This window comes from Euleptes europaea, chromosome 2 (assembly GCF_029931775.1).
Source record: "Euleptes europaea isolate rEulEur1 chromosome 2, rEulEur1.hap1, whole genome shotgun sequence".
Lineage (NCBI taxonomy): Eukaryota > Metazoa > Chordata > Lepidosauria > Squamata > Sphaerodactylidae > Euleptes > Euleptes europaea.
The window spans coordinates 118,517,910-118,545,885 of record NC_079313.1 but is presented as its reverse complement, the minus strand read 5'-3'; the positions used below and the strand labels follow the sequence as shown (position 1 = coordinate 118,545,885).

The following is a 27,976-nucleotide window of genomic DNA, read 5'->3' as shown; positions in this document are numbered from 1 at the left end:
TTTAATGCCCTTTGTTATTGTTGTTGCAGATGGAAAATGCTTCCAATTCTTCAGCGTTCCATTCCACCTTATCTGAAGGAGAAGACCTGATTTTTGGAACATTGTATTCGCTTTTCGGTAAGGAGAAAAAGCAAAACACGAATGCCTCTTAGTTTTATTCCAACAAGCCAGACAGGCTACCAGCAGATCTAGCATGAGCATGTTCTGAAGACCTTGGTGTTTGTTTGCACCATTGTTTTATTGCTTTAAAATGAGTTGCTTTTTGGCTTCTTCGGTAAAGGCGTAAGAGTCCAAAACATTTTGTGTTTCGGAGAATGCCACCAGGCACCTGAAATCTCTTGGGAATTAAAATTCTGGCACAAAACTTGGTAAATGGATTTTGATACAACCCTCAACCATCTGTCTCACTTTTCTTCTTAACTACACTAAGGGATTAATGGTGCAATCCTAAAGTGTTATACCTTTCTAATAGGGTTGCCAACCTCCAGGTACTAGCTGGAAACAAATCCAGTTCACCAGCTTAGCCTCCACCGCTCATGTGGAGGAGTGGGGAATCAAACCCGGTTCTCCAGATCAGACTCCACTGCTCGAAACCACCACTCTTAACCTGACTACACCATGCTGGCTCCCAACACTTGATTCTGCAGGTCATATAAATTGGTCTTTAGATACTGCTTCTGAAGAACATTCTTGGAGCCAGAATTCACTGACTGTGATCTGGGTATAGTAATAAAACAGCCTAAACAGAGAGCTGGTATAGCACATATGAAGCTTATACTGCTCCAGACAATATCAAGGTCAAGTGGAGAGGGACTTGGCTCAGTGGTAGAGTATCTGCTTGGCATGCAGAAAGTCCCAGGTTAAATCCCTGGTTTTTCCAGTTAAAAGGATAAGTGATGAGAGCCAGCGTGGTGTAGTAGTTAAGAGTGGTGGACTCTAATCTGGAGAACTGGTTTCGATTCCCCACTCCTTCACATGAAGCCTGCTGGGTGACCTTGGGCCAGTCACAGTTCTCTCCGAACTCTCTCAGCCCACGTGGTCACAGGCAATGGCAAACCACCTCTGAATGTCTCTTACCTTCCCCCCCCAAAGATATTTTATTAATTTTTTAACAAGAAAAACAACAACACATACATACATTTACAATCACACAGATTCTATTCCTTCGGGGAATAGATTTCTTCTTACATCTAATACCTCTTATAAGATTATTTCAGTGTTATACAATATACTTAATAAATCCTATATCTGTATAACCTAATCATTATCTATATTATCACTATTTATGAAATTTTAATCTATTCTTTCCATTTAACATATTCAAAATAACATTGCCATTTCTTCCGTGTTTCTTCCATCAGCTTTTCTTTCATCATGTTGGTTAATCTGGCCATCACCGCAAATTCTTCCATTTTCTGTTGCCACTTTTCCAAATCAGGAATGTCCTCTTGTTTCCAAAGAGCTGCCAATACTAATCTGGCCGCCGTTGTCAAGTATCCAAACAGTTCTTTATGGTTACTTTGCAGATTCTCTGGTTCCAACCCTAACAACATAGTTTCTGGACTCAAAGGAAATTTGATTTTGAGTATTTTCTGCATTTCTTGATGTATTTGTATCCAAAACTTCTTGACCTTTTTGCATTACCACCACATATGAAAATAAGTTCCATCTTTATCTTTACATTTCCAACAATGGCCATCATAAGATTCATCCATCTTTTTAATGTCCATTGGAGTAATATACCATCTAAAGAATTGCTTATACCAGTTCTCGCGTGGATTGTTGCTGGCTGTAAACTTAATTGACTTAGTCCACAGTCTTTCCCATTGTTGCATAGTAATCTCCTTTTTAAAGTTTTCCATCCATTTTATCATGCATGACTTGTCTTGCTCTTGCTCTGTTTCATATTTAATTAGTAGTTTATATATCTTTCCCAAAATGTGGTCAGATTCTTTGCTAATTAAATTTTCAAACTCAATATTCTTCTTTATAGTCCCCTGTTGGTAGCAGTCTTGTCATATTTTCATAATCATCTGGTTATACATCAGCCATCCAATTTTCCTTGTCTTCTTTATCTCATTCCAAGATTTTATTTCTCCTTGATCATTCAGCATGTCTTGATATGTTATATAGTCTATGTCTTTTTTTTCTCCCTTGCTTAAATAAGTATCAGTTGGAGACATTATCCACAGAGGTGAGGGGCTCAGTCTACTTTTATTTCTGACCCAAATCTTCATCAGTCCATCCTTGATAATATGTTTCTCTCTAATGTCTCTTACCTTGAAGACCCTACGGGGTCGCCATAAGTCAGCTGTGACTTGACGGCACTCTCCACCACCACAGGAACTGATATGAAAGACCTCTAACTGAGACCTTGGAGAGCTGCTGCCAGTCTTTGTAGATGAAACTGACCTTGATGGATTGATAGTCTGCTTCAGTATAAGGCCGCTTCATTTGTTCAAGAATTGCCTGCATTAACTGGAAGAAGACTTGGTTTTTATATGCCAACTTCCTCTACCTTTTAAAGAGAATAAAACCGGTTTACAATCTCCTTCCCTTCCTCACCCCACAACAGACACCTTGTGAGGTAGGTGGGGCTGAGAGAGTTCTGAGAGAACTGGGACTAGCCCAAGGTCACCCAGCTGGCTTCATGTGGAGGAGTGGGGAAACCAACCCACTTCACCAGATTAGAGTCTGCCGCTCATGTGGAGGAGGGGGGAATCAAACCCAGTTCTCCAGATTAGTGTCCACCACTTTTAACCACCACACCACGCTGGCTCTCTTAGGTGGAGGTCTTTGACATCACCTATTGCCTCATCCTTTTAGTTGGAAATGCCAGGGGTTTAACTTGGGACCTTCTGCATGCAAAACAGATGTTCTACCACTAAGACACCACCTGCCAATAGTGGCTAAGAGACTACATTAGCAGTCAGGAAGCCCCCGATTTGAACCTTGTCTCTGTCATGAAACCACTAGGTGATGTTATGCAAAATAATAAACATGAAGAACTGTGGACCCCTAAGCATGCTCTCGAGAAGCAAAGTGTTATGGTTATGGATTGCAGCCACGGTAGCCATTCAGCGCTGTAGCCACAGCCTCGCACGGAGAACAGAAACTCAATACACATGATCCCAGCCACCTGCCTTCCCAGGGATTTGTCTATTTCAGACTTCCAGAGACGGCAGGGGAAATTAATCAGTGTCAGTCCTGCCAGCCTCCTGGAGATGCTTAATGATGCACTGAAAAAGGGATCACCGCTGTCAGGGAGAAAAGGGATTGATGGCCCCCTAGCAAAAATAACTCGCAAGAAGGAAGGGATCGACCTGGGTGTCCGATCAAGCAAGCGCTCCGGGCCCTTAGAGAGGCAACGGACCAGATTCCGCACTTTCAGGACCAATGCAGCAGGACTGTGCCAAATGGGAGGTCATAAACATTAAAATAGGGACATGCATGTAGCTGAATGTATTAGTATTCGGGAGGAAAAATGGCTACTTTTAAAATGCAACATGGAGCGTATTGTAGGATATTTTCTGCCACACATGCTCAAATGTGTACAAATCCTGCACCTAGACAATCCAGATTGATGAGCAAAGGGGCTCAGTTCCATATACTGCATGTAAATTGGACAAGGTAAAAGGTAAAGGTCATTCCTGACCCCATGGGTCACCCCATGGGATGACGTCACATCCCAACGTTTACTAGGCAGACTATGTTTACGGGATGGTTTGCCATTGCCTTCCCCAGCCATCTACACTTTACCCCTAACAAGCTGGGTACTTATTTTATCCACCTCGGAAGGATGGAAGGCTGAGTCAACCTTGAGCCGGCTACCTGAAACCAACTTCCATTGGGGTTGAACTCAGGTTATGAGCAGAGATTTTGACTGCAGTACTGCAGCTTACCACTCTGGGCCACGGGGCTCCTAAATTGGACAAACTTGCAACCTTTTTCAAAAATAAATTATGTCAAGTTATGCACATTTGCCCAATTAAACAATTTAAAAAAGAGAATGGTCCCCTAGCTCTTATAGCAGGAGGGAAGGTGGTATCATATAGCCTGATCTAAGCAGGGTCAGTACTTGGATGGGAGACCACCAAGGAAGGTTCTGCAGGGAAAGGCAATGGCAAACCACCTCTGCTTTTGACTCGCTTTGAAAAACTCTTGCTGGGATCACCATATGTCATTGGCGATTTGACAGCAGTGATGCACATATGTCGCTCTTATAACGAAGGGGTTTGTGGGGTAAGCAATACCAGCTGTAACCACAGAATGATGACGATGGATCACGATGGGTAGCCGTGCTAGTCTGTCTGTAGCAGTAGAAAAGAGCAAGAGTCCAGCAGCGCCCTAAAGATGAACAAAATTTCTGACAGGGTATGAGCTTTTGTGAGTCACAGCTCACTTCTTCAGATACAGCTAGAACGTCAGTCCTAGATGGACTGACGGGATGGACTCACATTCTAGATGTGTCTGAAGAAGTGAGCTGCGGCTCACAAAAGCTCATGCCCTGCCAGAAATGTTGTTAGTCTTTAAGGTGTTACTGGACTCTTGCGCTTTTCTACTGCTACAGAGTGATGGTTTAAGATTTCCCATCATTGCCAGCCAGACTTCAGTGATGCGTACCAGCCACCAACTATCAAACCACCTTCTCTTTTCACCACACATGTAAACATGTACACAGGTTATAAAGGGCATGCTTACATGATTCACTCGCTTTCCCATTGCATCTGAAGAGTTATGGGGACAGCCCCAAAGGAAGAAGGACCTTCATAGTGAGCATCCCATCATACAGAATTGTATGGCCCTTCTTTGGAGTGGAGCCTTGTGGGCAGTCAACACAGCATCAGTACCTCCAAGAATTGGTAGTGGAAGATCCCAGAGTGCAATAAATGGCTTCCAAAAGCACCAACGAGATGTGCTCTAAATAGCTATCACCCACCGGCTAAGAATAGCTCAGCATCCGTTCCTGCATTGCTGCTGATGCCACATTAGAATAAGGATGGAAATAGCAGTCACAATCTCGTGCCAAAAGTTTCTTGAAAAGTCACTGCAGGCTGCATGAGCTCCCCCTCCAGCCTTCCCAGTGCTACCGCTGACCTAAATTATTGCGTTGTCCTTGACCACCACAGCAGACCTTAGCCATCATCCTGATGTTCTGAGTCAGACTGGCAGTAGCCTTCCTGTTCTAATCCATGAGCTGTTTTCCTGTGACAGTTTATTCTGAAGTCAGGCTTAACAAAAGGCAGTCTTCCTTCCAGGAGCCTCGTCAACAGCAAGCAGGTATGCTACTCTGCCTGCTCTGGATTAAGAGAAAAGAGGAACGGAAGATCTTGTCCTGGAAATTCTAATGGTGCGAAAGGCTTGCCCATATTTGGCTCATTGGGGAAACCCACCAGTGTTCATGTAGATTTTCCTAATAGGCCAGATAGTACTCCCTGAGGACCATTTCAGGATTAGGGTTGCCAGCCTCCAGGGAAAGGTAGAGTTCAGGGAAAGAACTTGCTCTCTCTTCCAGTTTACAAGCATTTCTCTGCCTGGGGACCTACAGATAGGGTTGCCAACCTCCAGGTACTAGCTGGAGAATCTTGCTATTACAACTGAATAATGAAGAGGGACCTGCCGGTGATGAAGAGGGACCTGGCAACCCTATTTCAGGATTTTAAAAAAATGTGTAGGCAAAAACTAAAGCTCCGTGTGCACCACAGTTACAATCTGATTTGGACATCACAAGTGTGAGAATTGAGAAGAACCCACTAATGTTACACAGGATGCAGGGTGGGGAATGTGGCCCCAACCTCGTATTCCATAACATAGAAAGAGACCCTTAAGGCTATTACCAGTCTCCTCACTTTTTATCAGACTGCTGACTAAGGACTAGGGTTGCCAGCGCAGGGTTTTAAAATACCTGGAGATTTGGGGGGGGGGTGGAGCCTGAGTAGGGTGGGGTTTGGGGAAGGGAGGGACCTCAGCAGGGTATAATGCCAAAGAGTTCGCCCTCCAAAGCTGCCATTTTCTCCAGGTAAACTGATCCTGGTCGTCTGGAGATCAGTTATCATCCCAGGAGAGCTCCAGCCACCACCTGGAGATTGGCAACCCTACTAAGAAAAGGCCCCTAAGAACCCCTTTTACATTATGGTGTACACAAGTTGGGGCCACAAAGCATACAGAGAATATACACCTATTTTGATTTGTCCTTTTGTGTAATGATTCTCTGTGGCAAAAGTTGGCTTTAGGAACTGAAGTTGGGTTGCTTTAAAGGGATGGAATTGTGGTGGTACTGTGGGATTCCAGAGCTCCTGATAAAAATGTTCCATAGAAGCCACAAGAGATTAAGGCAGACAGAAGCCAGAAGTACTTCTTTAATGCTGCACTCCTAAACAAACCAAGGACATCCTAGCCATGCGTTAACCACCATTGTTAAGCTTTTTTAAGCACTTCAAAGGTCTTAAAAAGGGAGGACTCTGCTAAGGATTGCACTGTGAAGCATCTGTATAGGGCAACTGTTGGAGCTCCTGGTTTAATGGTACTATTTAATCTATAGGATAAGGTTAGCAAGGAAGGCAGATCCCCGAACTCAAGGAGCTTACAATCTGAAGTTAGGCCAAAATATCCAGGGATGACATGAAATGCAACATCACCTCTGTCACAGTCACTCCCAACTCCAATTTAAGTTAAAGGAAGGATCTTTCGGCCGGAGGAAGGATTCAAATTTTATTTTGTTTGTTTTGTTTCCCCCCTTCTTTGTTTTTATGTAATTACATTTCATTGTTGTGAACAATTACACCAAAACAGAAAGAAAAAAGAGAGAAAAATTATGCATACAACTTAATAAACATAATATTGTAAACAATAAGCATTATATGATATTATCCTAATTATCATGATTATATTTAGCATAAATCATAAAATATCCTATACAGTACATGATAGAAATGTGTGTGTGTGTAAAGTGCCTTCAAGTCGCAGCCGACTTATGGCGACCCCTTTTTTGGGGTTTTCATGGCAAGAGACTAACAGAGGTGGTTTGCCAGTGCCTTCCTCTGCAGAGCAACCCTGGACTTCCTTGGTGGTCTCCCATCCAAATGCTAACCAGGGCTGACCCTGCTCAGCTTCTGAGATCTGACGAGATCAGGCTAGCCTGGGCCATCCAGGTCAGGGCATGATAGAAATAGATAAGGGAAAAAACTTTCTGATGGTACTTCCCAAATAATAAAGGTTGATTTTACATATTGTATTCATCTATCCATAATATTTAAATGTTTGTCTCCCCCTTTTAATATCTTTTTCATACCCTATATCAAGAGGATTAGTTGTTATTATTAATAATTTATATTATCATTTTAACAATCATCTTCTCTTTTTAAAGAATGGAATAAATATAATGCTTTCCATTTATCTTGAAATTCTTTAATTGGTCTGTTATTCACACTGTTAATTTTGCCATTACTGCTTATTCAGCTATTTTATTTTCTTAATCCTCTCGGCATGGACACTTTCCATTTTTCTGCAAGTGTTACTCTGGCTGCTGTAATCACATATCTGAATAATTGTTCCAAAGTTTTTGTCATATTTTTTGGTAAAATGCCCAGTAACATACTTTTGGCTTCCATTGGAGATTATAATTTTAAAATTTTCTGGGTTTGGGTGTGTATTTCTTTCCAATTATTTTTTGTCTTTTTGCACATCCACTACATGTAATAAAAAGTACCGTCCACCTCTTTACATTTCCAACATTTCCTTTTATAGTTCTTGTCCTTCTCGATATTCTTTTGGGTATTTTTCAGGTTTTTTCTTAATCAGTTTTAAAAAATGTCAGCAATAAAGGGAGCCAAAAAAGCAGATCCCGAATAATGCTGAATTTTTTTCAGCATTATTTGGGTCGCTTTGGCCTGCTGCCATTTCCCCCCTCCTTCCCCCCTCTCCTCCTCCCTTCCCCTTCCTTACATGAGTCAGATCCCTGCTGCCTGCGGTCTTGGACCTCCACGTGGAGGTCCTAGCCAGCGAGCAGTGTGGATCTGAATGCCCCTGCGTTCAAATCCATGCTGCCTGTGGGCTTGGACCTCCATGCCCCAGTGGTGCAGAACTGAATGCTGGGCTCTGCGGGGAACTGAATACTGGGCTCTGCACCACTTATTTTTCAGGTTCGAGTTTAATAAACCCGAAAATTTTCAAAATTTTTAAAAAAGCGAAATCCATTATATTTGGCTTTTCAGATTTTTCAAAAATGTCCACATTTATTGAACCAGAATCCTAAAAAAATACCGAAAAAAGTGCACAGCCCTACTTGTAAATCTTTGCCTCCCCCCATCCCAAAATAAGGAATTGACAGTGGTTGGGGTACATCCTTCTAACTGAAACAGCTTCTCCAGACCCTTCCCTTTTTGCCCACTCTCAGACGACTTAGACAGCCCAACTCAGCAATCTCCATGCACTGATAATAAGCAGCCAATTCAACAATAAACCTAATGGATATACACTGAGGGAAAAAAGTATTTGATCCCCTGCTGAATTTGCCCATTTGCCCTCTGACGAAGAAATGACCAGTCCATAATTTTAATGGTAGGTTTATTGTAGCTGTGAGAGACAGAATAACAAAAGGAAAACCCCCAGAAACCCAGAAGACAAAAGTCAGAGATTGATGTGCCTTATAATGAGTGAAATAAATATTTGATGACTTAGTACTTGGTGGCAAAACCCTTGTTGGCAATTACAGAGGTCAGACGTTTCTTGTAGGTGGCCACTAGGTTTGCACACATCTCAGGAGGTATTTTGTCCCACTCCTCTTTGCAGATCCTCTCCAAGTCAGTAAGATTTCGAGGCTGATGTGTAGCTTCAGCTCCCTCCACAGATTTTTGATGGGATTAAGGTCTGGAGACTGGCTAGGCCACTCCAGGACCTTAATGTGCTTCTTCTTGAGCCACTCCTTTGTTGCCTTAGCCGTGTGTTTTGGGTCATTGTCATGCTGGAATACCCATCCTTGACCAATTTTCAATGCTCTGGCTGAGAGAAGGAGGTGCTCACCCAAGATTTGACGATACATGGTCCCGTCCATCGTCCCTTCGATGCGGTAAAGGTGTCCTGTCCCCTCAGCAGAAAAACACCCCCAAAGTATAATATGTCCCCCTCCATGTTTGACGGTGGGGATGGTGTTCTTGGGGTCGTAGGCAGCATTCCTCCTCCTCCAAACACGCGAGTTGAGTTGATGCCAAAGAGCTCGATTTTGGTCTCATCTGACCACAACACTTTCACCCAGTTCTCCTCTGGGTCATTCAGATGTGCATTGGCAAACTGCAGACGGGCCTGTACATGTGCTGCCTTGAGCAAGGGGACCTTGCGGTCTCTGCAAGATCTCAGTCCTTCACGGCGTGGTGTGTTACCAACTGTTTTCATGGTGACTATGGTCCCAGCTGCCCTGAGATCATTGACAAGTTCCCCCCATGTAGTTCTGGACTGCTTCATCACCGTTCTCATGATCATTGCAACTCCACGAGATGAGATTGTAGCCCAGTCCAGCCTTTTGCAGGTCTACAATCTTGTCCCTGACATCCTTGGACAGCTCTTTGGTCTTGGTCATGGTGGCTAGTTTGGAATCTGATGGATTGATTGCTTCTGTCGACAGCAGAACCCTAACCCTAACCCCAACCCTAATCTGGCTGGTTGATAGGGGATCAAATACTTATTTCACTCATTATAATGCACATCAATCTCTGACTTTTGTCTTCTGGGTTTCTGGGTTTTTTCCTGTTGTTATTCTGTGTCTCACAGCTACAATAAACCTACCATTAAAATTATGGACTGGTCATTTCTTTGTCAGAGGGCAAACGGGCAAATTTAGCAGGGGATCAAATACTTTTTTCCCTCACTGTAGTTAATGAAGCCATAAGCAAAGGGGACCCAAATTATACTTTGCAGTAGAAATCATTGTGGAAACAAGGACGTGGGGTTCCAGTTCCTTCCTCTGAATTTGACATATATCAGCTCTTAAATGTTTAAGAATTAGCTGGTTCTGCTGTGGCTTTGGTGGCGAAGAACCTGGCTATATCAACCATTATGTATTTTTGGCATGTTACTGTTATCATAATATTTAATTTGCAAACTAATCTATTAGGAAACCATTCCAACTCTCCCTCGTGTGCTTCAGGAGTAATCAGGTCCTCCTTTGCAATTACATAGGAAAAACTCTTTCTAAATGAAATTAGCATGACTTAATAGAAAAATGAAAATCCTTGGCATTACATTTTAATTACTACTGTTGTCTCAACTAAGTTCAAACAAAAGAGCAGCTTCAGTTGGATTTGCCATAATCCAGGATGTTCCTTCTTGCATTTCTTTGGTGCATACAATATATTTTTGTATGAAACCTATCCTCGTGAGAAAGAATGCCCTCCTTGTCTCTCAAAAAAGAAAGAAAAAACTTGGTCATCCTTGGGAGGACAAATTCCACTTGACAACATTGAAAATCAGGTTTTGCAGTCCAGTTTGTCTAAATGCTTCTTAAAAATCAGTAAACCATTTGCTAGAAGGAAGAGCATTAGTAGTCTAGGTTGCTTCATTTATCTTAGGGATGATTTCACGCTTGCTCTTTTCAGGCATTACATTTCTGGTGCCCAATCTGGGAATTATCCAATTTGCATGTGGATATCTGTACAGTCCAGGGCTCTGCCACATGATAAAACATATCAGAAGAGCCAAGCACAATCAGGCCAATACACCATCTAGTCCCACATACTTTTTCTCCGTTAACCAACCATATGTCCCCAAAGGCCACAAGCAGGGTCCCAGAGGGCAAAGCCCCCGCCAGTTTGTGTTTACCCAGGAACTGGCATTCACAGTTATATTGCCTCTGAATATGGAGGTTCTGTTTCACTAAAAGCCACTGACTACCTATCCTCCATGAACATGTTTAATCCTCTTTCAAAGCCTTCTAAGCCAGTGGCCATCACTGAATCCTGTGGCAGTGAAGAAGTATTTTCTGTCCTGAATCGACTGCCCATCAACTTCATTGAGAGTCTCTCAGTTCTGGTATTTTGGAAGAGAAAAAGTTCTTCTAAATCCACCTTCTCTCTCTCTCCTGCTCCCCAATACACAATTACATAAACCTTTCTCATGTTTCCACCTTAGTCGTAACTGATGCTCGTGTGGAGGTGGGGAATAAAAAAGATAGAAATGATACCAATTTACAGACCCGTTATTGGTCACGCAACTTATAAACATCTGTGGATGACAGGTAAACTTGAGATACCATTCTCCAGGCGTGTAATATGCTTTCTCCAAGTAACTCATTGACTGGATATACCACTATGGGACAGGCCTTTTCATCATGGGTATTGCCTCTGATTTTTCCTCAGGCATAGTGTCTCTCTTTGGAAACTGTCTCCTCCTCCTGGTAGCCTATCGGAAGAGAGCCATCCTGAAACCTGCTGAATTCTTCATTGTGAATCTTGCCATTAGCGATGTGGGCATGACTGTGATCCTTTTCCCCTTGGCCACACCATCCTTCTTTGCACACAGGTAGCTTTTTTTCTTCCATCCTTATTAATCGGTTATACGCTTGTAGCCAACTCTTCCTCTAAGGAGCTCAGACAGGCTTCCACACAGAAGTCCCCACTATATCTGGGAGCATCCACACGATGTGATACCCAGTCCGGGCATGGTATTTGAGCCTCCTGTATTTTCTCCCCAATAAACCACATTAACGGAAGACCTCCTTGAGTCCAGATCCTTGGGGATACTGCAGGGTGGCATTTATGCAGACGCTGTGCCTGCAGCCAATCTGAAGAGGGGGCAGAGGTCAGATCCACATGTTCTTCCTCCCTTTTCAGCCTTTAATGGGCTTTTTTCTTTCACAGCTGAGCAAGGATGTAGCTTTAACCAGGGCTCAGCTGGGAAGGGTTAAAGGGAAGGGGAAGAGGGAACAGTGATTGTTATTGAGCAACCAAAATGATTAGGGGACTAGAGCAACTGTCCTATGGGGAGCGGTTAAGATGCTTAGGGCTGTTTAGCTTGGAAAGAAGGCGGCTGAGGGGAGACATGATAGAGATCTATAAAATTATGCATGGTTTGGAGAGAGTGGACAGGGAGAGGTTTTTCTCCCTCTCCCATAATACTAGAACGCGGGGTCATCTGCTAAAGCTGGAGGGTGAGAGATTCAAAACAGACAAAAGGAAGTATTTTTTCACGCAACGCATAGTTAAATTGTGGAACTCCCTGCCCCAGGATGCGGTGATGGCTGCCAGCTTGGAGGGCTTTAAGAGGGGAGTGGACATATTCATGGAGGAGAGGGGTATTTATGGCTGTTAGTTAGAAGGGATATTAGTCATGCTGAATACCTATTCTCTCTAGTATCAGAGGAGCATGCCTATTATATTGGGTGCTGTGGAACACAGGCAGGATGGTGCTGCTGCAGTCGTCTTGTTAGTGGCTTCTTAGAGGCACCTGGTTGGCCACTGTGTGAACAGACTGCTGGACTTGATGGGCCTTGGTCTGATCCAGCAGGGCCTTTCTTATGTTCTTATTGCTGTCAAAAGCAGAATAAAAGGCAGAATAATAAGAGCTACACTGGTCACCCATCTGTTTCACGACACAATTCAAAGTGCTGGTTCTTACCTTTAAGACTCTAAACAGCTTGCGGCCAGCGTATCTGAAGGACTGTCTTCTCCAACCCTGTCCAGTGTTCCAGTTAAAAGAGCTGCCTGCCAAGTCCTGCTCTCAGGGTTGCCATATGCCAGCGGTTCCCAATCTGTGCTCTACGGAGCACTTGGTGCTCCACAAAACATCTCCTAGTGCTCCGTGAAGAGACTGGAAAGAAAAATACCACTGTCATTCAGTTTTGAATATGGGTGTTAAGTAGGGTTGCCAACCTCCAGGTACTTGCTGGAGATCTCCTGCTATTACAACTGATCTCCAGCCGATAGAGAACAGTTCACCTGGAGAAAATGGCTGCTTTGGCAATTGGTCTCTATGGCACTGAAGTCCCTCCCCTCCCCAAACCCCACCCTCCTGAGGCTCTGCCCCAAAACCTCCCGCCGGTGGCAAAGAGGGACCTGGCAATCCTAGCGCTAGGTGAAAATTAGTGCTCTGTGACAAATTTCTCTCCTGAAAAGTGCTCCATGACTCAAAAAATTTGGGAACCGCTGCCATATGCCATTGGCCAGCAGGAGGGGGAAAAAGAATTAATTGGGGAGAGGGTTGGGGTCACTGGGGATGTGGTGGGTAGGTAGTTGTTAATTTCCTGCATTGGGCAGGGGGTTGGACTAGATGACCCTGGTGGTCCCTATGATTCTATGAAATCACCACTAGGTGACTGTGTCACATCACTTCAGTGAAAAACCTGGAGGTGAAGTCACCCCTCTCTAGGAATCACAAAAACTCTATGGTAAAAATCCCTCCAGGAAGTGATGTTACACCTCTCTAGGACTCAACAGAACTTCTATGGGTTTACCATAGAATTTGCTGTGATTCCGATCTTGTCGCAGGCATGAAGTATTGATTATGTAATGGAATGTGTGTGGTATATTGTATGTGTTGTTTTATGTTGTTTGGAAAATAAAAAGTTATTAAATAAATAAGGGGTTTCCAGGGAGGCGTGATGTCACTTCCAGATTTTCCCCAGAAGTAACATAATACCATCGCCCAATGACACCGTCCATGTCCCCACTCCCCTTGGACTCCCACCAGTTGCCAGCCACAAGCTGGCAACCTTATCTGTTCTCTGTGTCCCACCTTCAGCAGTGAGATGTATGGCGACTAGAATGCTCTACCTCTTGAGACTCACCTGGTGCTGTCTTTACTTACTTTAAGTCGCCAGGCCAAAACACATCGTTTTACGTAGGCTTTTAATTAGGGGGGCTATCTTAAAAAGGTAAAGGTAAAGGTCCCTTGTGCAAGCACCGGGTCATTCCTGACCCATGGGGTGACGTCACATCCCGACGTTTTCTAGGCAGACTTTGTTTGCGGGGTGGTTTGCCAGTGCCTTCCCCAGTCATCTTCCCTTTACCCCCAGCAAGCTGGGTACTCATTTCACCGACCTCGAAAGGATGGAAGGCTGAGTCAACCTTGAGCCGGCTACCTGAAACCCACTTCCGTTGGGATCGAACTCAGGTCGTGAGCAGAGCTTTTGACTGCAGTACTGCAGCTTAACACTCTGCACCACGGGGCTCATACTCCCTTTATCTTACTCCCTTTTTTAATGGTCTGCTTCTGTTTCATGGGAAGTGTTTTATGATAGTTACGGCCAATGGCTTGTTTTTCTATTGTGATGTTATTTCAATTGTAAACTGCTTCAAGCAGCACACCGAAGAGATGGTGTAGAAATGTCCTAAATCTGACTAATTTCCATATTTTATACCAGTTACAGAACCAAACATTCCTGGCTACAGAATTTTGTACATCATATACAGGCCTTCTTTGTGGAATAGTGTAATTATAATTCCTGCTCACTGGGTTGGATCCTGAAGATCTGTCATGCTAGCAAAGGTGTTTTCCCCCAAAGGCAGAAGAGTTTCTTGCTTCACGGGAAGACGCCTTGTATCAGACAAAATCACCTTTGGTTGCACGACAGATCTGTAGGCTCCAACCCACTGGCTCGTATATTTTTAAATGGAGTATATGGAGACTGATAAACAACTATAATTTAAAAAAAAACCAATATCTATGGGTTCAATTTTTTAAGAATGTATATATCTTTTTGAGCATACACAGTCCTGGAAAGCTATTTTAGCTGGGATGCATGTGTGAACTGCACTTTCAATCCACGTGGCTAAAGTGTCTCTTTACAATTGCAATAGCCAACCCAAAAACACCTTAAGGGAAAGTCATTTATTTTGCTTACTTATCTGTCCCTTCCAGGTGGCTGTTCAACCATGCCATGTGTACCTTCTATGCCTTTTGCGGAGTTCTCTTTGGCCTGTGCAGTCTCACCAGCCTAACAGCGCTAAGCACCGTTTGCTGCATGAAGGTCTGTTATCCGGCATACGGTAGGTGCTGGGAAGCATCGCTCCAGTATCCCGTCCTCTTTCTCGTCCTCAACGTCTCGGTCGACTCCCGTCTTTCTACCACCACCCCCTTTCACAGGGTTAGACGAGTCATGAATCTCTTAGCAACATCTCTCCTAGGATGACTTTCCATTAGGGAGCCTATTCATCAAATGCTTGAAATTGCAGTAATTAGCACCAAAAAAATAATACAGCAGCTACCCATTTTCCCTTTTCATTTGCATATGCAGATTAATCATCAGCCTGTTTGCTGGGTGAGGAGTGAGGGGGGGAGGACAACTTACTTTTCAACACTACCAGTCACCAGAACATTTCCCCCTCTTTCCAACACCAAAACAATGTGGTATCTTTTGTGACGTCATTAAAAGAGGGGCAGAAATGCAGAGAGGAAAAGTTCAAAATCCCTCATGCACATTAGCATGTTGATGACAGTGTCGACGCACAATCTGAGAACATTGAGACCATTTATGCAGGGCTCTCCCCTCCCGCGCAGTCACCCCTGCTGACTGCTTCAGGGCCTTCCTTCTGATTATGCATCCCTTTCCCGACTGTCAGATGTTGCCTCGCACTCCCCACACGTTTCCACGTGTTTTGCCCACATTTTCTAGATTCAGGCTAAAAACGCGGGGAATGTGAGGTGACCTCTGATGGTCAGGAAAGGCATGCATAATCAAAAGGCAGCCCCAAAGCAGTCGGAGGGGTGACCGCGAGGGAAACAGCCCTGCATTAGTGGCCAAAGAATCTGCCTTGAAAGGCCATCATTCATCCCCTTTGTAGGATGTACATGGATCGGCAGCAATGAAGCACCTAGGTCAAAACCAGCCTGGCCTCAAAGCTACCACTATGGTCATCATTTGACTGTTAAAAAACAACAGCCAAGACTGGTTGGTTGACTGGTGAAGTAGATCAAAAACAGTGAAGCATTTCAAGCAATAATTTAGTAGAATTAAATATATGGCATCCATAGAAAGAAAGACGTTCCACGCGTGTCCCTGCTAACCTTCTGCAAGATGTAACTCACACATTCTCTTTTAGGCCAGCAAACTTAACAACATATATCTTCTCCTCAAACAGTGATTGAAATAAAAATATTACACAAATAAAGTGAACTGACTTGATTTGCAGACAAACGCCGCTTGTTATGTTATCCAATAAATTCCTTCGGCGTCAAGCTAGAATGAGTAGCATCAATCCTAAGTATACAGATTCTAGTCTCTTGGCATCCATCCTGAGCGCTAAGTATGATTCACTGCTTGTTTATCCCCCAGTAATGTATAGCAATGTATTTTAGATGCATTGTACCTGAGATGGGAAGCATTGGCCTGGCCGCCAGGCACCTCTGTGACGGACAACAAAAGAAGCTGGATGTTCTGCAGAGAGAGTTTAAATTGGAAAGATGGTGCTCCTTCCCATGAATCATCATCAAACTGAGAAAGAGTAAAGTGGCTTCTACAGTGTGTCCCCCTGGGAGGCAAAAACGCACACATCATGGAAGACACTGTGTGAAGCTCAGTGGCGGAGTGAGAGCGCTGTCTTGTTTATTCTGAACGGATCCAGTATGAGTAGGGTTGCCAGGTCCCTCTGCGCCACCGGCTGGAGGTTTTGGGGGCAGAGCCTAAGGAGGGCGGAGTTTGGGGGAGGGGAGGGACTTCAATGCCCGTTGGCAAAGCAGCCATTTTTCTCCAGGTGAACTGATCTCTATCAGCTGGAGGTCAGTTGTAATAGCAGGAGATCTCCTAGTATCTGGAGTCCGCCAACCCTAATTATGAGGGCTTTGCTGAAAGGGTGCTCACTGGGAGTCAGGGCCCTTGACAAAAGAATGTCAGCTCATTAACAAATAACATCAATGGGAGCTAGAGTTGCCAGGTCCCTCTTTGCCACTGGTGGGAGGTTTTGGGGGTGGAGCCTGAGGAGGGCGGGGTTTGGAGGGGACTTCAATGCCATAGAGTCCAATTGCCAAAGCCACCATTTTCTCCAGGTGAACTGATCTCTTTCGACTGGAGAACAGTTGTAATAGCAGGAGATCTCCAGCTGCTACCTGGAGATTGGCAACCATAGTGGGAGCTAATTGTGGAAGATGACCTCCTGAAATGTAAAGATGCATGCCTATTCTCTCCCGTATGAGAGAAGCATGCCTATTATATTAGGTGCTGTGGAACCCAGGCAGGATGGTGCTGCTGCGGTTGTCTTGTTTGTGGGCTTCCTAGAGGCACCTGGTTGGCCACTGTGTGAACAGACTGCTGGACTTGATGGGCCTTGGTCTGACCCAGCATGGCTTTTCTTATGTTCTCATGCCTTGGTAGTCTTACAAAATATATCCCGAAAAGGCTTGCAGATGACCTGCAAAACATGGCTTGGATAAGGATGAGAACCAATTCAGAAGAAGAAGAAAAGAGACCAATTTGTCGTGGAATGTCAATGGGATTAGAACTTTTTCTTGAAAATAGGCACCCTGAGCACCCTTTTCCTAGGAATAATAATAATAAGAGTTGGTTTTTATATGCCGACTTTCTCTTACCACTTAAGGAAGACTCAAACCGGCTTCCAATCACCTTCCCTTCCCCTCCCCACAACAGACACCTTGTGAGGTAGGTGAGGCTGAGAGAGTGTGACTAGCCCAAGGTCACCCAGCTGGCTTTGTGTGTAGGAGTGGGAAACAAATCCAGTTCACCAGATTAGCCTCCGCCGCTCATGTGGAGGAGTGGGGAATCGAACCCGGTTCTCCAGATCAGACTCCAACGCTCCTAACCATCGCTCTTAACCACTACACCACACTGGCAAGAAATTGTGTGTCTTCAAGGGAGGTGCTCCAAGTGGCTGCTTGTGCCATGAAGCGTCTCTGGGCCGCGGAATTTATTGTCATATACCAACAGGGCCCTGCAGTAGTTCTCTATATCCCCATTGCAGTGCCCCACTTTAAATATCTTTTGGAAGGCAGCCTCTCCTTCTCTTGCCATTTTAGTCTCTGCTTCCCCGATGACTGTGAAACACACTGTCACCCGCGCACCGGCTTATCTTTTCCACAATGCACTTGTGCGTTTTCTCTGCTAGCAAATGAATAATCTCAGCATATCTTTAATTGCTTTAGTTTCAAAGAAATGTTATCCCTACAGACGTCTGGCTTTTTTTAATTAAGCCTTTAGAAGATCAGAGTCTTTAAGAGTTAAGCAAGGGAAGGCGTGGGACACAAAGAAACTCCTGCTTGCACGGCCCACATGGAATATTCTCTCATTTTAATAAAAGCGAGATTTCAGTTTACATAAAAGACCAGCTGTGCCACCACTGTACATTTTTGTATACAGTATCCTCTCCCTAATTTTAAAAAGAAGTTACTAACCCTTACACATAGCTCCTAATTGCCAATCAAGAGTCTTGAAGGGCCAGACGTGATTTTTAAAAAACAAAAGAAGCATCTGGACCAGTTGTAGGTCCTTTGTCTACAGTCCTCAAAGCTGTTTCATTTTCATTGCATTTCTTCATTATCTTTATTTTATTATTATTTTATTAGATTTATAACCCCTCTGTTTTCTAGGGTTGCCAACTGCCAGGTAGTAGCAGGAGATCTCCTGCTAATTCAACTGATCTTCAGCCGATAGAGATCAGCTCACCTGGAGAAAAATGGCCACTTTGGCAATTGGACTCTATGGCATCGAAGTCCCTCCCCTCCCCAAACCCTGCCCTCTTCAGGCTCCGCCCCCAAAATCTCCCACCAGTTGCGAAGAGGGACCTGGCAACCCTACTCTTTTCCCAGTCGTGACTGGGCTCACAGCGGCTAACAAGGCACTGAACAAGGCAGCATTATACATAAAACCTCAATAAAACATAACACAGCATTAAAAACCACTAAAATTTCACAAATTCATAATAAGCCTATAAAATCCATTAAATTGGTCAGCACAGATTTCTAACACACTGGGCCTAGGGTTGCCAAGTTCCAGGTACTAGCTGTAGATCTCCTGCCATTACAACTGATCTTCAGCCGATAGGGATTAGTTCACCTGAAAATGGCCACTTTGGCAACTGGATCCCCTCCCCAAACCCTGCCCTCCTCAGGCTCCACCCAAAAAACCTCCTGCCGGTGGCAAAGAGGGAGCTGGCAATCCTTCATAGTAAGCAGGGGAGAAAGAACAACAATCCTGCCCCATCAAAATCGATGGAATAAAATAATGATCAAAAAAATTAAAAGAAGGTAGGCAGGGAGGCCAGCTATGATGATACATATCTTTGCCGTCCTCAGCCATAGGCTTTAGCATCATTGGTTCTTCACTAGACCCTTAGTCTGGAGTTGCCACTGTTCACGGTGTTATTGATAACCCGGTCATAATCAACCCGTTGTACTCCAGTGCTTTCTAGACATTTTAAAGATCAAATTTAGGGTGATTTCTAAAAGTTTAAAATACAGTTGCAGCACCATACTATCCCTTAAAGACGCTTAAAGCACAATTGAAACTCCAAGGACTGGTGCCCCTTTAAAATTCTATCTCTTCCTGCTTAACTAATTACTTCCAGCTCTCCCCAATCAGGTGTCTCCAGCTGGTTTACTCATGGCATTCATGAACCAATTCTAAATTATTGGGGGGGGGGGGTCCCTTCTGGAGGAAGAGAACATTAACACATTTCTTTTTGTTCTTTCACAATCACACAATTATAATCATACAACAATATTTTTCAAAAAAAAAATGAGCAGTGACTTTGGTTTGCTACAACATGAAAAGCAGCCATTAAGTGGTCCCCCCTCCCAGAAGGAAACAAGGATAATTTAGAAGGACAGCACCAGCTGAGAGAAAGCCAAAATTAATTAATTTTAAATTAAATTAATTAAAAAACAAAGCAACAAAAGGAACACTGAAAAGAAAGTGGGAGAGAGCCAGCGTGGTATAGTTGTTAAGAGTGGTGGTTTGGAGCGGTGGACTCTGATCTGGAGAGCCGGGTTTGATTCCCCACTCCTCCACATGAGTGGCGGACTCTAATCTGGTGAACTGGATTTGTTTCCCCCCTCCTCCACACAAAGCCTGCTGGGTGACCTTGGGCTAGTCACAGCTCTCTTAGAGCTCTCTCAGCCCCACCTACCTCACAAGGTGTCTGTTGTGGGGAGGGAAAGGGAAGGTGATTGTAAACTGGTTTGATTCTTCCTTAAGTGGTAGGGAAAGTCAGCATATAAAAACCAAGTCTTCTTCTTTATTGCGTAGATTTACTTATACGGGTTTTTTAAAAAACACCTTACTTGTGATGATGAATTTTCCATGGCTTTTGTTTTCAGATTTAGCCTTTGACCAGTATACAGCTACATGCAACCTTTGTACTTAGAAGTGGAATTAATTAATCTTCTTCTCCTCTTTATCCCCATTTCCATCTCTCTTATCTACTCTTGTCTCTTCCCCAATTACATTTTAGATTACAAGCTCCTCAGAAACCACATACTCTGTAGAGTGCCGTGCGATTGAATGGCATGATAAATAATAAATTGTGAAATACCCAGTCTCAGCCTGGGAGAGATTCTTTTCCCAAGCAGCCCCTTTTTAAAAAGATGGGCTGCTGCTGTTTGGGTATCTTAAGCTGCTTTCAGATGGGGGTGCAAGACTGTGCCCCCGCCACAGCAAGCCACACGGGAGCACACAAAAACACTGACACCCCCCATTCCCTTTCTTGCTCCACTTGCGGCAGCTGCTACCCCCGTCCTTGCTCGTCTGTCCTCCCCTCTGTTCTCCATCTCATCTACACAAATGTGTGAATGCAACGGTGGTTTCGCCAGAACCCCCTTGGGCCCAGGACCCCTCCTTATGCTACCCCACAGTGCTGCTCATCAGGGAAAGGGGGAGAAAGGTGTATCACAACTCTATCACTTTGTGAGCAAAACTTAGTTTTTCCCTTCCTGTTAGTGACTACAGGTGGAGCATCCCAACAGGTGCTCCACCGGCAATCACCTCACATTTTCCCCTTTAAACCAGAGAAAAACAGATTTTGGTCATTTATGCATGGGTACTTTCATTTATGTCCACCCCCACCCCAGTCTGTCTCAGTTGTTCCTTGGAGTTATGCATGAGTTTTCCATCCATTAGAGATGACCTCGCTGCCAGCCCTCACAAACCCCAGACCTTCCCATTCCTCTATTAACCCGATTCTTCCCTCTTGCCTGAGCTCAGCCTGGGTGAAATCCCCATGCATAAGGCAAAGTGCAGGACGAGCAAGCTTGGTTTCGCTCACAGCCAATTACAAAGCAGCATGTCCAGAGGAAGGGATTGAAATACTTCCCTCTTCCTCACATCTCTTTCTGAGCAGAAGAAAGGCTTTTTAAAACCTAGGCTTGGATTTCTCCCCCCACCCTTTCAGATTGCTCCGTTTTTGTTGCTGTTCTTAAAATGCTTTTTTATGCAGCATTTCAAGGGGCGGGGATTCAAATACTTCCGGATTTGAGCTTGGAGACTGCTGGCGCATAGACTCTCAACAGGAAAGTGTGGGTCTAGCGAGCAACGAAAAACTCCCATGCATAAACGACCTATAAGTCAGCTGTGATTTGACAGCAGTTTCCACCACCGCCAGGCAGAAAGGTGGCAAGGGTCCTTCTGCTACAGACAGCTCCAATATGTTGCTTTGTAAGGTCTCTGTGTGATCCCTCCTCCCAAAGCAAACGGGAGTTACTCTTGCATACTGAGAGGATAATGTAGGCCTTGCATCCGACGCTTTCTATCAGACCTGACATTAAAGGTAATGTGTTGAAAAGGCTTCTGAAAATATTTGCCAGTGCTGCTTGGCGGGCGCTGGTAAATATGCAGTTTCGTGCTCAAAGGGCTATTTGTCAGGGTGTTTGCAGCAGCTTTTCACAAAAGGTGAGGAAGGAGGCCATGCATGCAAATAGTGCTTTCCCCAGCTGCTCTCTGAAAAAAAGGTCATTCATAGACAACATAAATCTGGAGACCTAAAATGTAAATCTTTTCCTTGAACAGAGTGTTAGTTATTGCTTCCTAAGATCAATTTTCTAAGGGACGAAAACTGAAAAGAGTAGTTATTCCAGATAATGACACCGACTGAGATTGGGAAGGTGGAAACAGCTCCTAAGAGGGTCAGATCTGCAAAATGCAGGCATACGTTTGCAAACAAATTCTGACAAGGAACAACCACCACAATCATTGACAAAGTAGATTCTAGTCTATGAAAGCTTAGGCTGGAATAAAAAATGGTTAAGTCTTTGAGGTGCTTATTTTTGCTGGAGGAGAAAAAGCTCTTAGTTATAGGGCTGCCAGGTCGCTCTTCACCACCAGCAGAAGGTTTTTGGGGCAGAGCCGGAGGAGGGTGGGGTTTGGGGAGGGGAAGGACTTTAATGCCATAGAATCCAAACCCATTTATTAAACTTTCCTGTGTTTTGAATGCTCTAAGCCTGATCTCTGGAAGAACACCATGCATATTCAGTCTTGCTATCTAAAGTGTGGTGAATAGAGAGCAGCAGCAGAGAAGCTCACCATTCCCAGAGCACGATCGCTCAGATTTGTAAAGCTGTGGTAGATCGCCCCTGTGCTAGCTTGTGGAGCGGAGCAGGAAGGCACAGCAACTAATGAGAGCCTTGAAATGGCGTGCAGGGACAGAGTATGACTCCATCTGGCAGGAGATACTCTCACAGTGCATTCTTAAGGAGAGTTACTCCAGGCTAAGCCCATTCATTTCAATGGGCTTAGACTGGAGTAATTCTCCTTAGGAATGCACTGTGAGAGTCGCTGGTGACAGCAGGGGTTACCCAGTTTGTTTTTTGGCACCTCTGGAGAGTGAGGGGAAGGGGCAGCATCGCCAGGTGGAGACCTGGGTAGGCCACCGGGGTTTTCCCACCTCCCAGGGGCCAACCAGAAGAAACAAGGAAGGGCTTGCAGGTCTGTGCTTGAATTATTGTGCTATATGATGACCGACAAAGTTGGGTTTTTTTCTTTATGGTGAAAAAGTATCCTTTTGCTAAGTTCATAAGAGGATCATAAATTCAGTTTGAAGAGATTTATGCATTTAGGTTAAGTTTAGATTTCATTTTAAACCAGGTTATTTTTCAAATAGGAAGTCATTATAGCAGAATGTGTTTTTTTTAATTAAAATGGGATTTAAATTTTGCAAACTTTAATTTTATTTTATTTTTTATTTTTCATTTATAAAAATGACATTATATGTTAAAGGCATTATATTGCAACATATAACAGAGTACATATAGATATAAGCCATCCATTTTTTTTCACTCCAAATATGCAATAAACAATATTGGTCTTTCAACAAATTTGTCTGCAGACACATTTGAGTTGCTTTGACTTCTATGGCAATATTTTAACTTTTTTTTAAAGCCATTTTCTATATTTGATTAAGCCAATCAAGAGAACACGGTGATAGCAGGATGTTTTGATTGATCTTTTTCAGATGAATAAATGGTATTCTTTCTTTTAGATATAAAGCATACTGCTTTTTTCCTTGTACGAAACCACCAATCAAATTACGAACCAAAGATAGTTTCTCTCTTACAGACAAGTTTCTCTCTCTCACCAGGATTGTACCCAGGGTTGGGCCAGTGGGTGTACCTTCCCACTTTCTCTCTCGAGAAGAGAGAAACTGTTGGAGAGAACTTTCTCTGCTAGAGAGAAACTGGAATCTTCAGTTTGTTAGCAGCCGTAATATATGTATGTTATTCATAAGGCTTTCAGCTTTTTGATTTGTGGCTGATTGCACAATGATGTTACTTGATTCTTCTTGTGCGACTTTCTTATTTATGTTTGCTTGCAAGTAGCCATTGGCTCTTCCTGTTCCTAACATATACATTCCTTCTGCATACATGTAATTGTATGAATTTTTCAAAGTAGATCTTCTATGTATTTTTCATTGGTAGTGGGTCGTTTTTGTTCCCTTTTGTGCTGCTGCACTTTTTTGTAAGTGAGTTTAATTAAACCATGGTTTTGTATGATGCTTAAACCAAGTCACAATGTCATTTTTAAAAGCCAAGTTTTTAAAATTGTTTTTAAAAATGTTTGTTCTGATGGGGCACAATTTCTCTCTCTCTCTCTCTCTCTCTCTCTCTCTCTCTCTCTCTCTCTCTCTCTCTCTCTCTCTCTCTCTCTCTCATAGGATCATAGAGTTGGAAGGGACCACCAGGGTCATCTAGTCCAACCCCCTGCACAATGCAGGAAATTCACAACTACCTCTCTCTCTCTGTCTTTTGTAGGCAATAAGTTCTCTCCCACTTATGCCGGGGCATTGCTAGCGTGTGTCTGGGCTTACGCCCTCATCTTTGCAGTGGCTCCTCTAGCTGACTGGGGCAGTTATGGACCAGAGCCCTATGGGACCGCTTGCTGCATCAAGTGGAAAGCGTCAACCAGAGAAGCCAAGTTCTACATCATGGCTCTCTTTGTCTTCTGCTATATCATCCCTTGCGTCCTGATCATCATCTCTTACTCACTCATCCTTTGGACTGTCAAAGTGTCCAGAAGAGCAGTAAAGCAGCACATGTCGCCCCGGAGCAAGACCAACACTGTCCACAGCCTGATTGTCAAGGTAAAGGAGTAGATATATGAGTTGCCACTGGGATTGTACCCAGGGTTGGGCCAGTGGGTGTACCTCCCCACATTGAGCACTGCTTCACCCCACTGTCTTTAAAAAAATAGACTTAGAATCATAGAGTTGGAAGGGACCACCAGGGTCCTCTAGTCCAACCCCCTGTAAAATGCAGGAAATTCACAACTACTTCCCCCTCACACACCCCAGTGACCCCTACTCCATGCCCAGAAGATGGCCAAGATGCCCTCCCTCTCATCATCTGCCTAAGATCATAGAATCAGCATTGCTGACAGATGGCCATCTAGCCTCTGCTTAAAAACCTCCAGGGAAAGAGAGCTCACTACCTCCCAAGGAAGCCTGTTCCACTGAGGAACCACTCTAACTGTTAGAAGATTCTTCCTAATGTCTAGACGGAAACTCTTTTGGTTTAACTTCAACCCGTTGGTTCTGGTCCGACCTTCTGGGGCAACAGAAAACAACTTGGCACCGTATACATGACATTTAAAGTTGACAGTTTGGGGGGTGGAATGGAATGCAGAAAGATTCAGGTGCAAAAAACCAAATCTTCTTTCAGCTACCATGACTGTAAACATGGAAACAGGCTTAAGAGGGACATGGGAGTAACCTAAAGCAAGGGTGGCTCGCTTCTTTAGCCCAGGGTTAGATCCTCCTCCTGCTGGCAGTCCTTTTATCCCTCATGGTGGGTTGGCAGGGGGCACATGGGGGGGGGGAATTGTGGCGATGTGGTGGTGCCACTTCTAGTGCGACCCGGAATTGACATCACCACATAGGGGCAACACTCTAGCGTTTTATCAAAAACTGTATTGTTAGCACCACACAAACACACCAGTAGGTCTTCTCCTCTATCCATGGGGAATACAAAGGTATCCCATGACCGTTAACGTGTGCTTCTGTTTTGTTCCTTCAGAACTCCTGGAGAACAAAGTACAAAAAAGTTCCTTACTACAGATTATTATTTTAAAAAATGTTTCTGTCACACAGGTTTTGATGTGCCATGTAGGGAAAAAATAATGCTATGATACATGCGCTGAAGCAGGAAAAGGTAAAATATAATCAGCACACCGAGATGGTTTGCTCACTCATGTTGCATAGCTGTCTGTCATGATTTGACAACTTAATTTCACTGTGCACTCCTCTTTCCCTCCAGGTTCTTGAGAATTTTATCTTTGGTATGTTGGGGTTGCTTATCTAAAGGCAAGAGGAACTACATAGCTTGTTTGTCATCCGACTGGGTGCACTTACCAGTTCATAGGTTCAAGTAATTAACATTAATTAAAGACTGGTGCATTTAATACACATGCAGACAGAATTCTATTTTGAGCTGCATTTATTGCCTTCCAAAGTGAGGTTGGGAGAGGCATCTAGATCTCTCGACAATAGTCCTCAGCAGACATTACACTGGCATCCCCTTCACACAGACTGGGAGCTTGCTAACCACATGTTACAGTAGCACAATGTGCACAATTTCTGTATCGTGTGAATAGGGCAATGTGCAGATTTTTCATGTGGGTGCAGCTTTTCGCTAATGGAAACTGTGCACCCATATGGAAAACCAATGCAGTGCTCTGTTTACTCAATAAGGCTATGGTGTGAATTGTTCTACGGTAAGTTAACATCACATGTGGCTGGTGGGTTTCCACTCTGCATGAATGGTACACCAATATAGCATCTGTGAATAATGCCTCAGTGAAGCTGTTTATTTCCTGGGGACTTAGGGTGGATGGTTTCCTCCTTTTAGGGAGAGATTATTTAAAACAAGCTAATTTCCCATACATAGGGCCCATGGTTCATGGCATGCAAGGAACCCATTTTCTGCATTAGATACACTTCTCCTGATAGGAGACCCCTTCAATGGCTCAATCACTCAAACTGTACTGCAAATTGGAATGCACAGAAAAACACAATGGAAGGGGCTGCTTTTCCTTTCCAGGAGAGCCAGCGTGGTGTAGTGGTTGAGAGCGGTGGTTTGGAGCTGTGGACTCTGTTGTGGAGAACCCGGTGTGATTCCCCACTCCTCCACATGAGCGTCGGAGACTAATCTGGTGAACTGGATTAGTTTCCCCACCTTTGCACATGAAGCCAGCTGGGTGACCTTGGGCTAGTCACACTCTCTCGGCCCCACCTACTTCCCAGGGTGTCTGTTGTGGGGAAGGGAAGGTGATTGTAAGCCAGTTTGATTCTTCCTTAAGCGGTAGAGAAAGTCGGCATACAAAAACCAGCTTCTTCTTCTTCTAGCCACAGGTGGAAAAAACAACAATGCAGAGACTGCCCTGATTCCCTTCTCTACTATGAACTGCAGCAGATTAATGTAATACCAGCACCTTTGGGGGCACACGTGCACCATTGCTTCCTAACTGTTCTTTCTTCAGAAGAACAGAAACCCTGGCACTCCAGCTCAGTTAGGCAGGCTGTGGATCTCTAAGAGATTCCTCTGCTGCAGCCTCCCAAAACTGCAGTTCCCAGGAATCCCCTGAGGAAGCCTTAACAGTTTAAGAGGTCTAAAACCAGTATCGGTAGTGTAGCTATTCCCCTGGCGTGCGCTGCAGAGCTTGTTGGAAGTGTTTCCAGAGCTCTGCGAAGATGTGCCAAAAACCTGAGCCCGCGTCCAGATTTTATACATATGCTGCAAATGGTGGGTGAGACGAGCCAAGCATCTAATGGGAGTCCAAATTGATAGTGCTTGCTTTTGGAGACTTGGCACGGGCCACGGGGGCTGGCAGGCGTTGTCATTTTCATGCCACTTGTTTTCCCCTTCTCGCTCTTTGTCTTCCAGCTCAGTGTGTCTGTCTGCATTGGGTTTCTGGCTGCTTGGACCCCTTATGCCATTGTTGCCATGTGGGCCACCTTTGGAGATGTCCGCCAGGTGCCGGTCCTGGCTTTCGCCCTGTCCTCCATCTTTGCCAAGTCCTCTGCGACCTACAACCCTCTGGTGTACCTGCTGTTCAAGCCGAACTTCCAGAAGTTCATTTCCAAAGACCTGTCCCTGTTGCACGCCATCTGCACGGTCTTCTGCTGCAGCCGGCCGAGGGTTGTCGCCCTGCGGTCCTTCCACACGCGAGACGGCAGGGCTTCCGTGAGGCTCTCGAAGCCTTTCGCCGAACACCGCGGGTCCTGCAGGAATTGCTCCGACACTTTCGAATGTTTCCGCAACTATCCCCGGTGCTACCGCCTGCCGCCAAAGGCCGACGCGACATCCAAGACTAGCCCGCTGGTGATTCTGTCAGGCAGGAGAGCTTGCAGGCCGAGTCTGAAAAGGACCATGCAGGTCATGGTGCTTGTGACGCGGAAGAAGACGGGGATGGGGACTGTGAATGTGGCAGGGGATGTTCTGCCTGCCAATATTGTGAAAGATCTTATATGAGCATGGCGAGAGGCAAGGGTTGAAAGGCAGGGGTCGGCCCCTTTCTGCCTAGTCCAATGGGAATGTTTTACTACAGTATCAAAATCCA

The 27,976-nt window shown here is 44.5% G+C and overlaps 1 protein-coding gene across 1 annotated transcript; it reads left to right on the top strand.

Moving 5' to 3' along the window:
* Positions 1-29: 29 nt before the first annotated feature.
* LOC130473799 (opsin-5-like) lies at positions 30-27,976 on the top strand. Its single transcript, XM_056845393.1, has 5 exons — positions 30-117; positions 11,349-11,511; positions 14,848-14,975; positions 24,175-24,503; positions 27,301-27,976. Exons 1-5 carry the CDS (start codon positions 30-32, stop codon positions 27,886-27,888), a joined length of 1,296 nt encoding a protein of 431 aa, XP_056701371.1. The 3' UTR covers positions 27,889-27,976.

What these genes read in the sequence shown, in the direction of transcription:
- LOC130473799 (XM_056845393.1), top strand. Translation starts at nt 30, where the DNA reads ATGGAAAATGCTTCCAATTCTTCAGCGTTCCATTCCACCTTATCTGAA. An exon ending in AACATTGTATTCGCTTTTCG is followed by an intron (nt 118 to 11,348) that starts GTAAGGAGAAAA and finishes ATTTTTCCTCAG; the next exon opens with GCATAGTGTCTCTCTTTGGA. An exon ending in TCCACAGCCTGATTGTCAAG is followed by an intron (nt 24,504 to 27,300) that starts GTAAAGGAGTAG and finishes TTTGTCTTCCAG; the next exon opens with CTCAGTGTGTCTGTCTGCAT.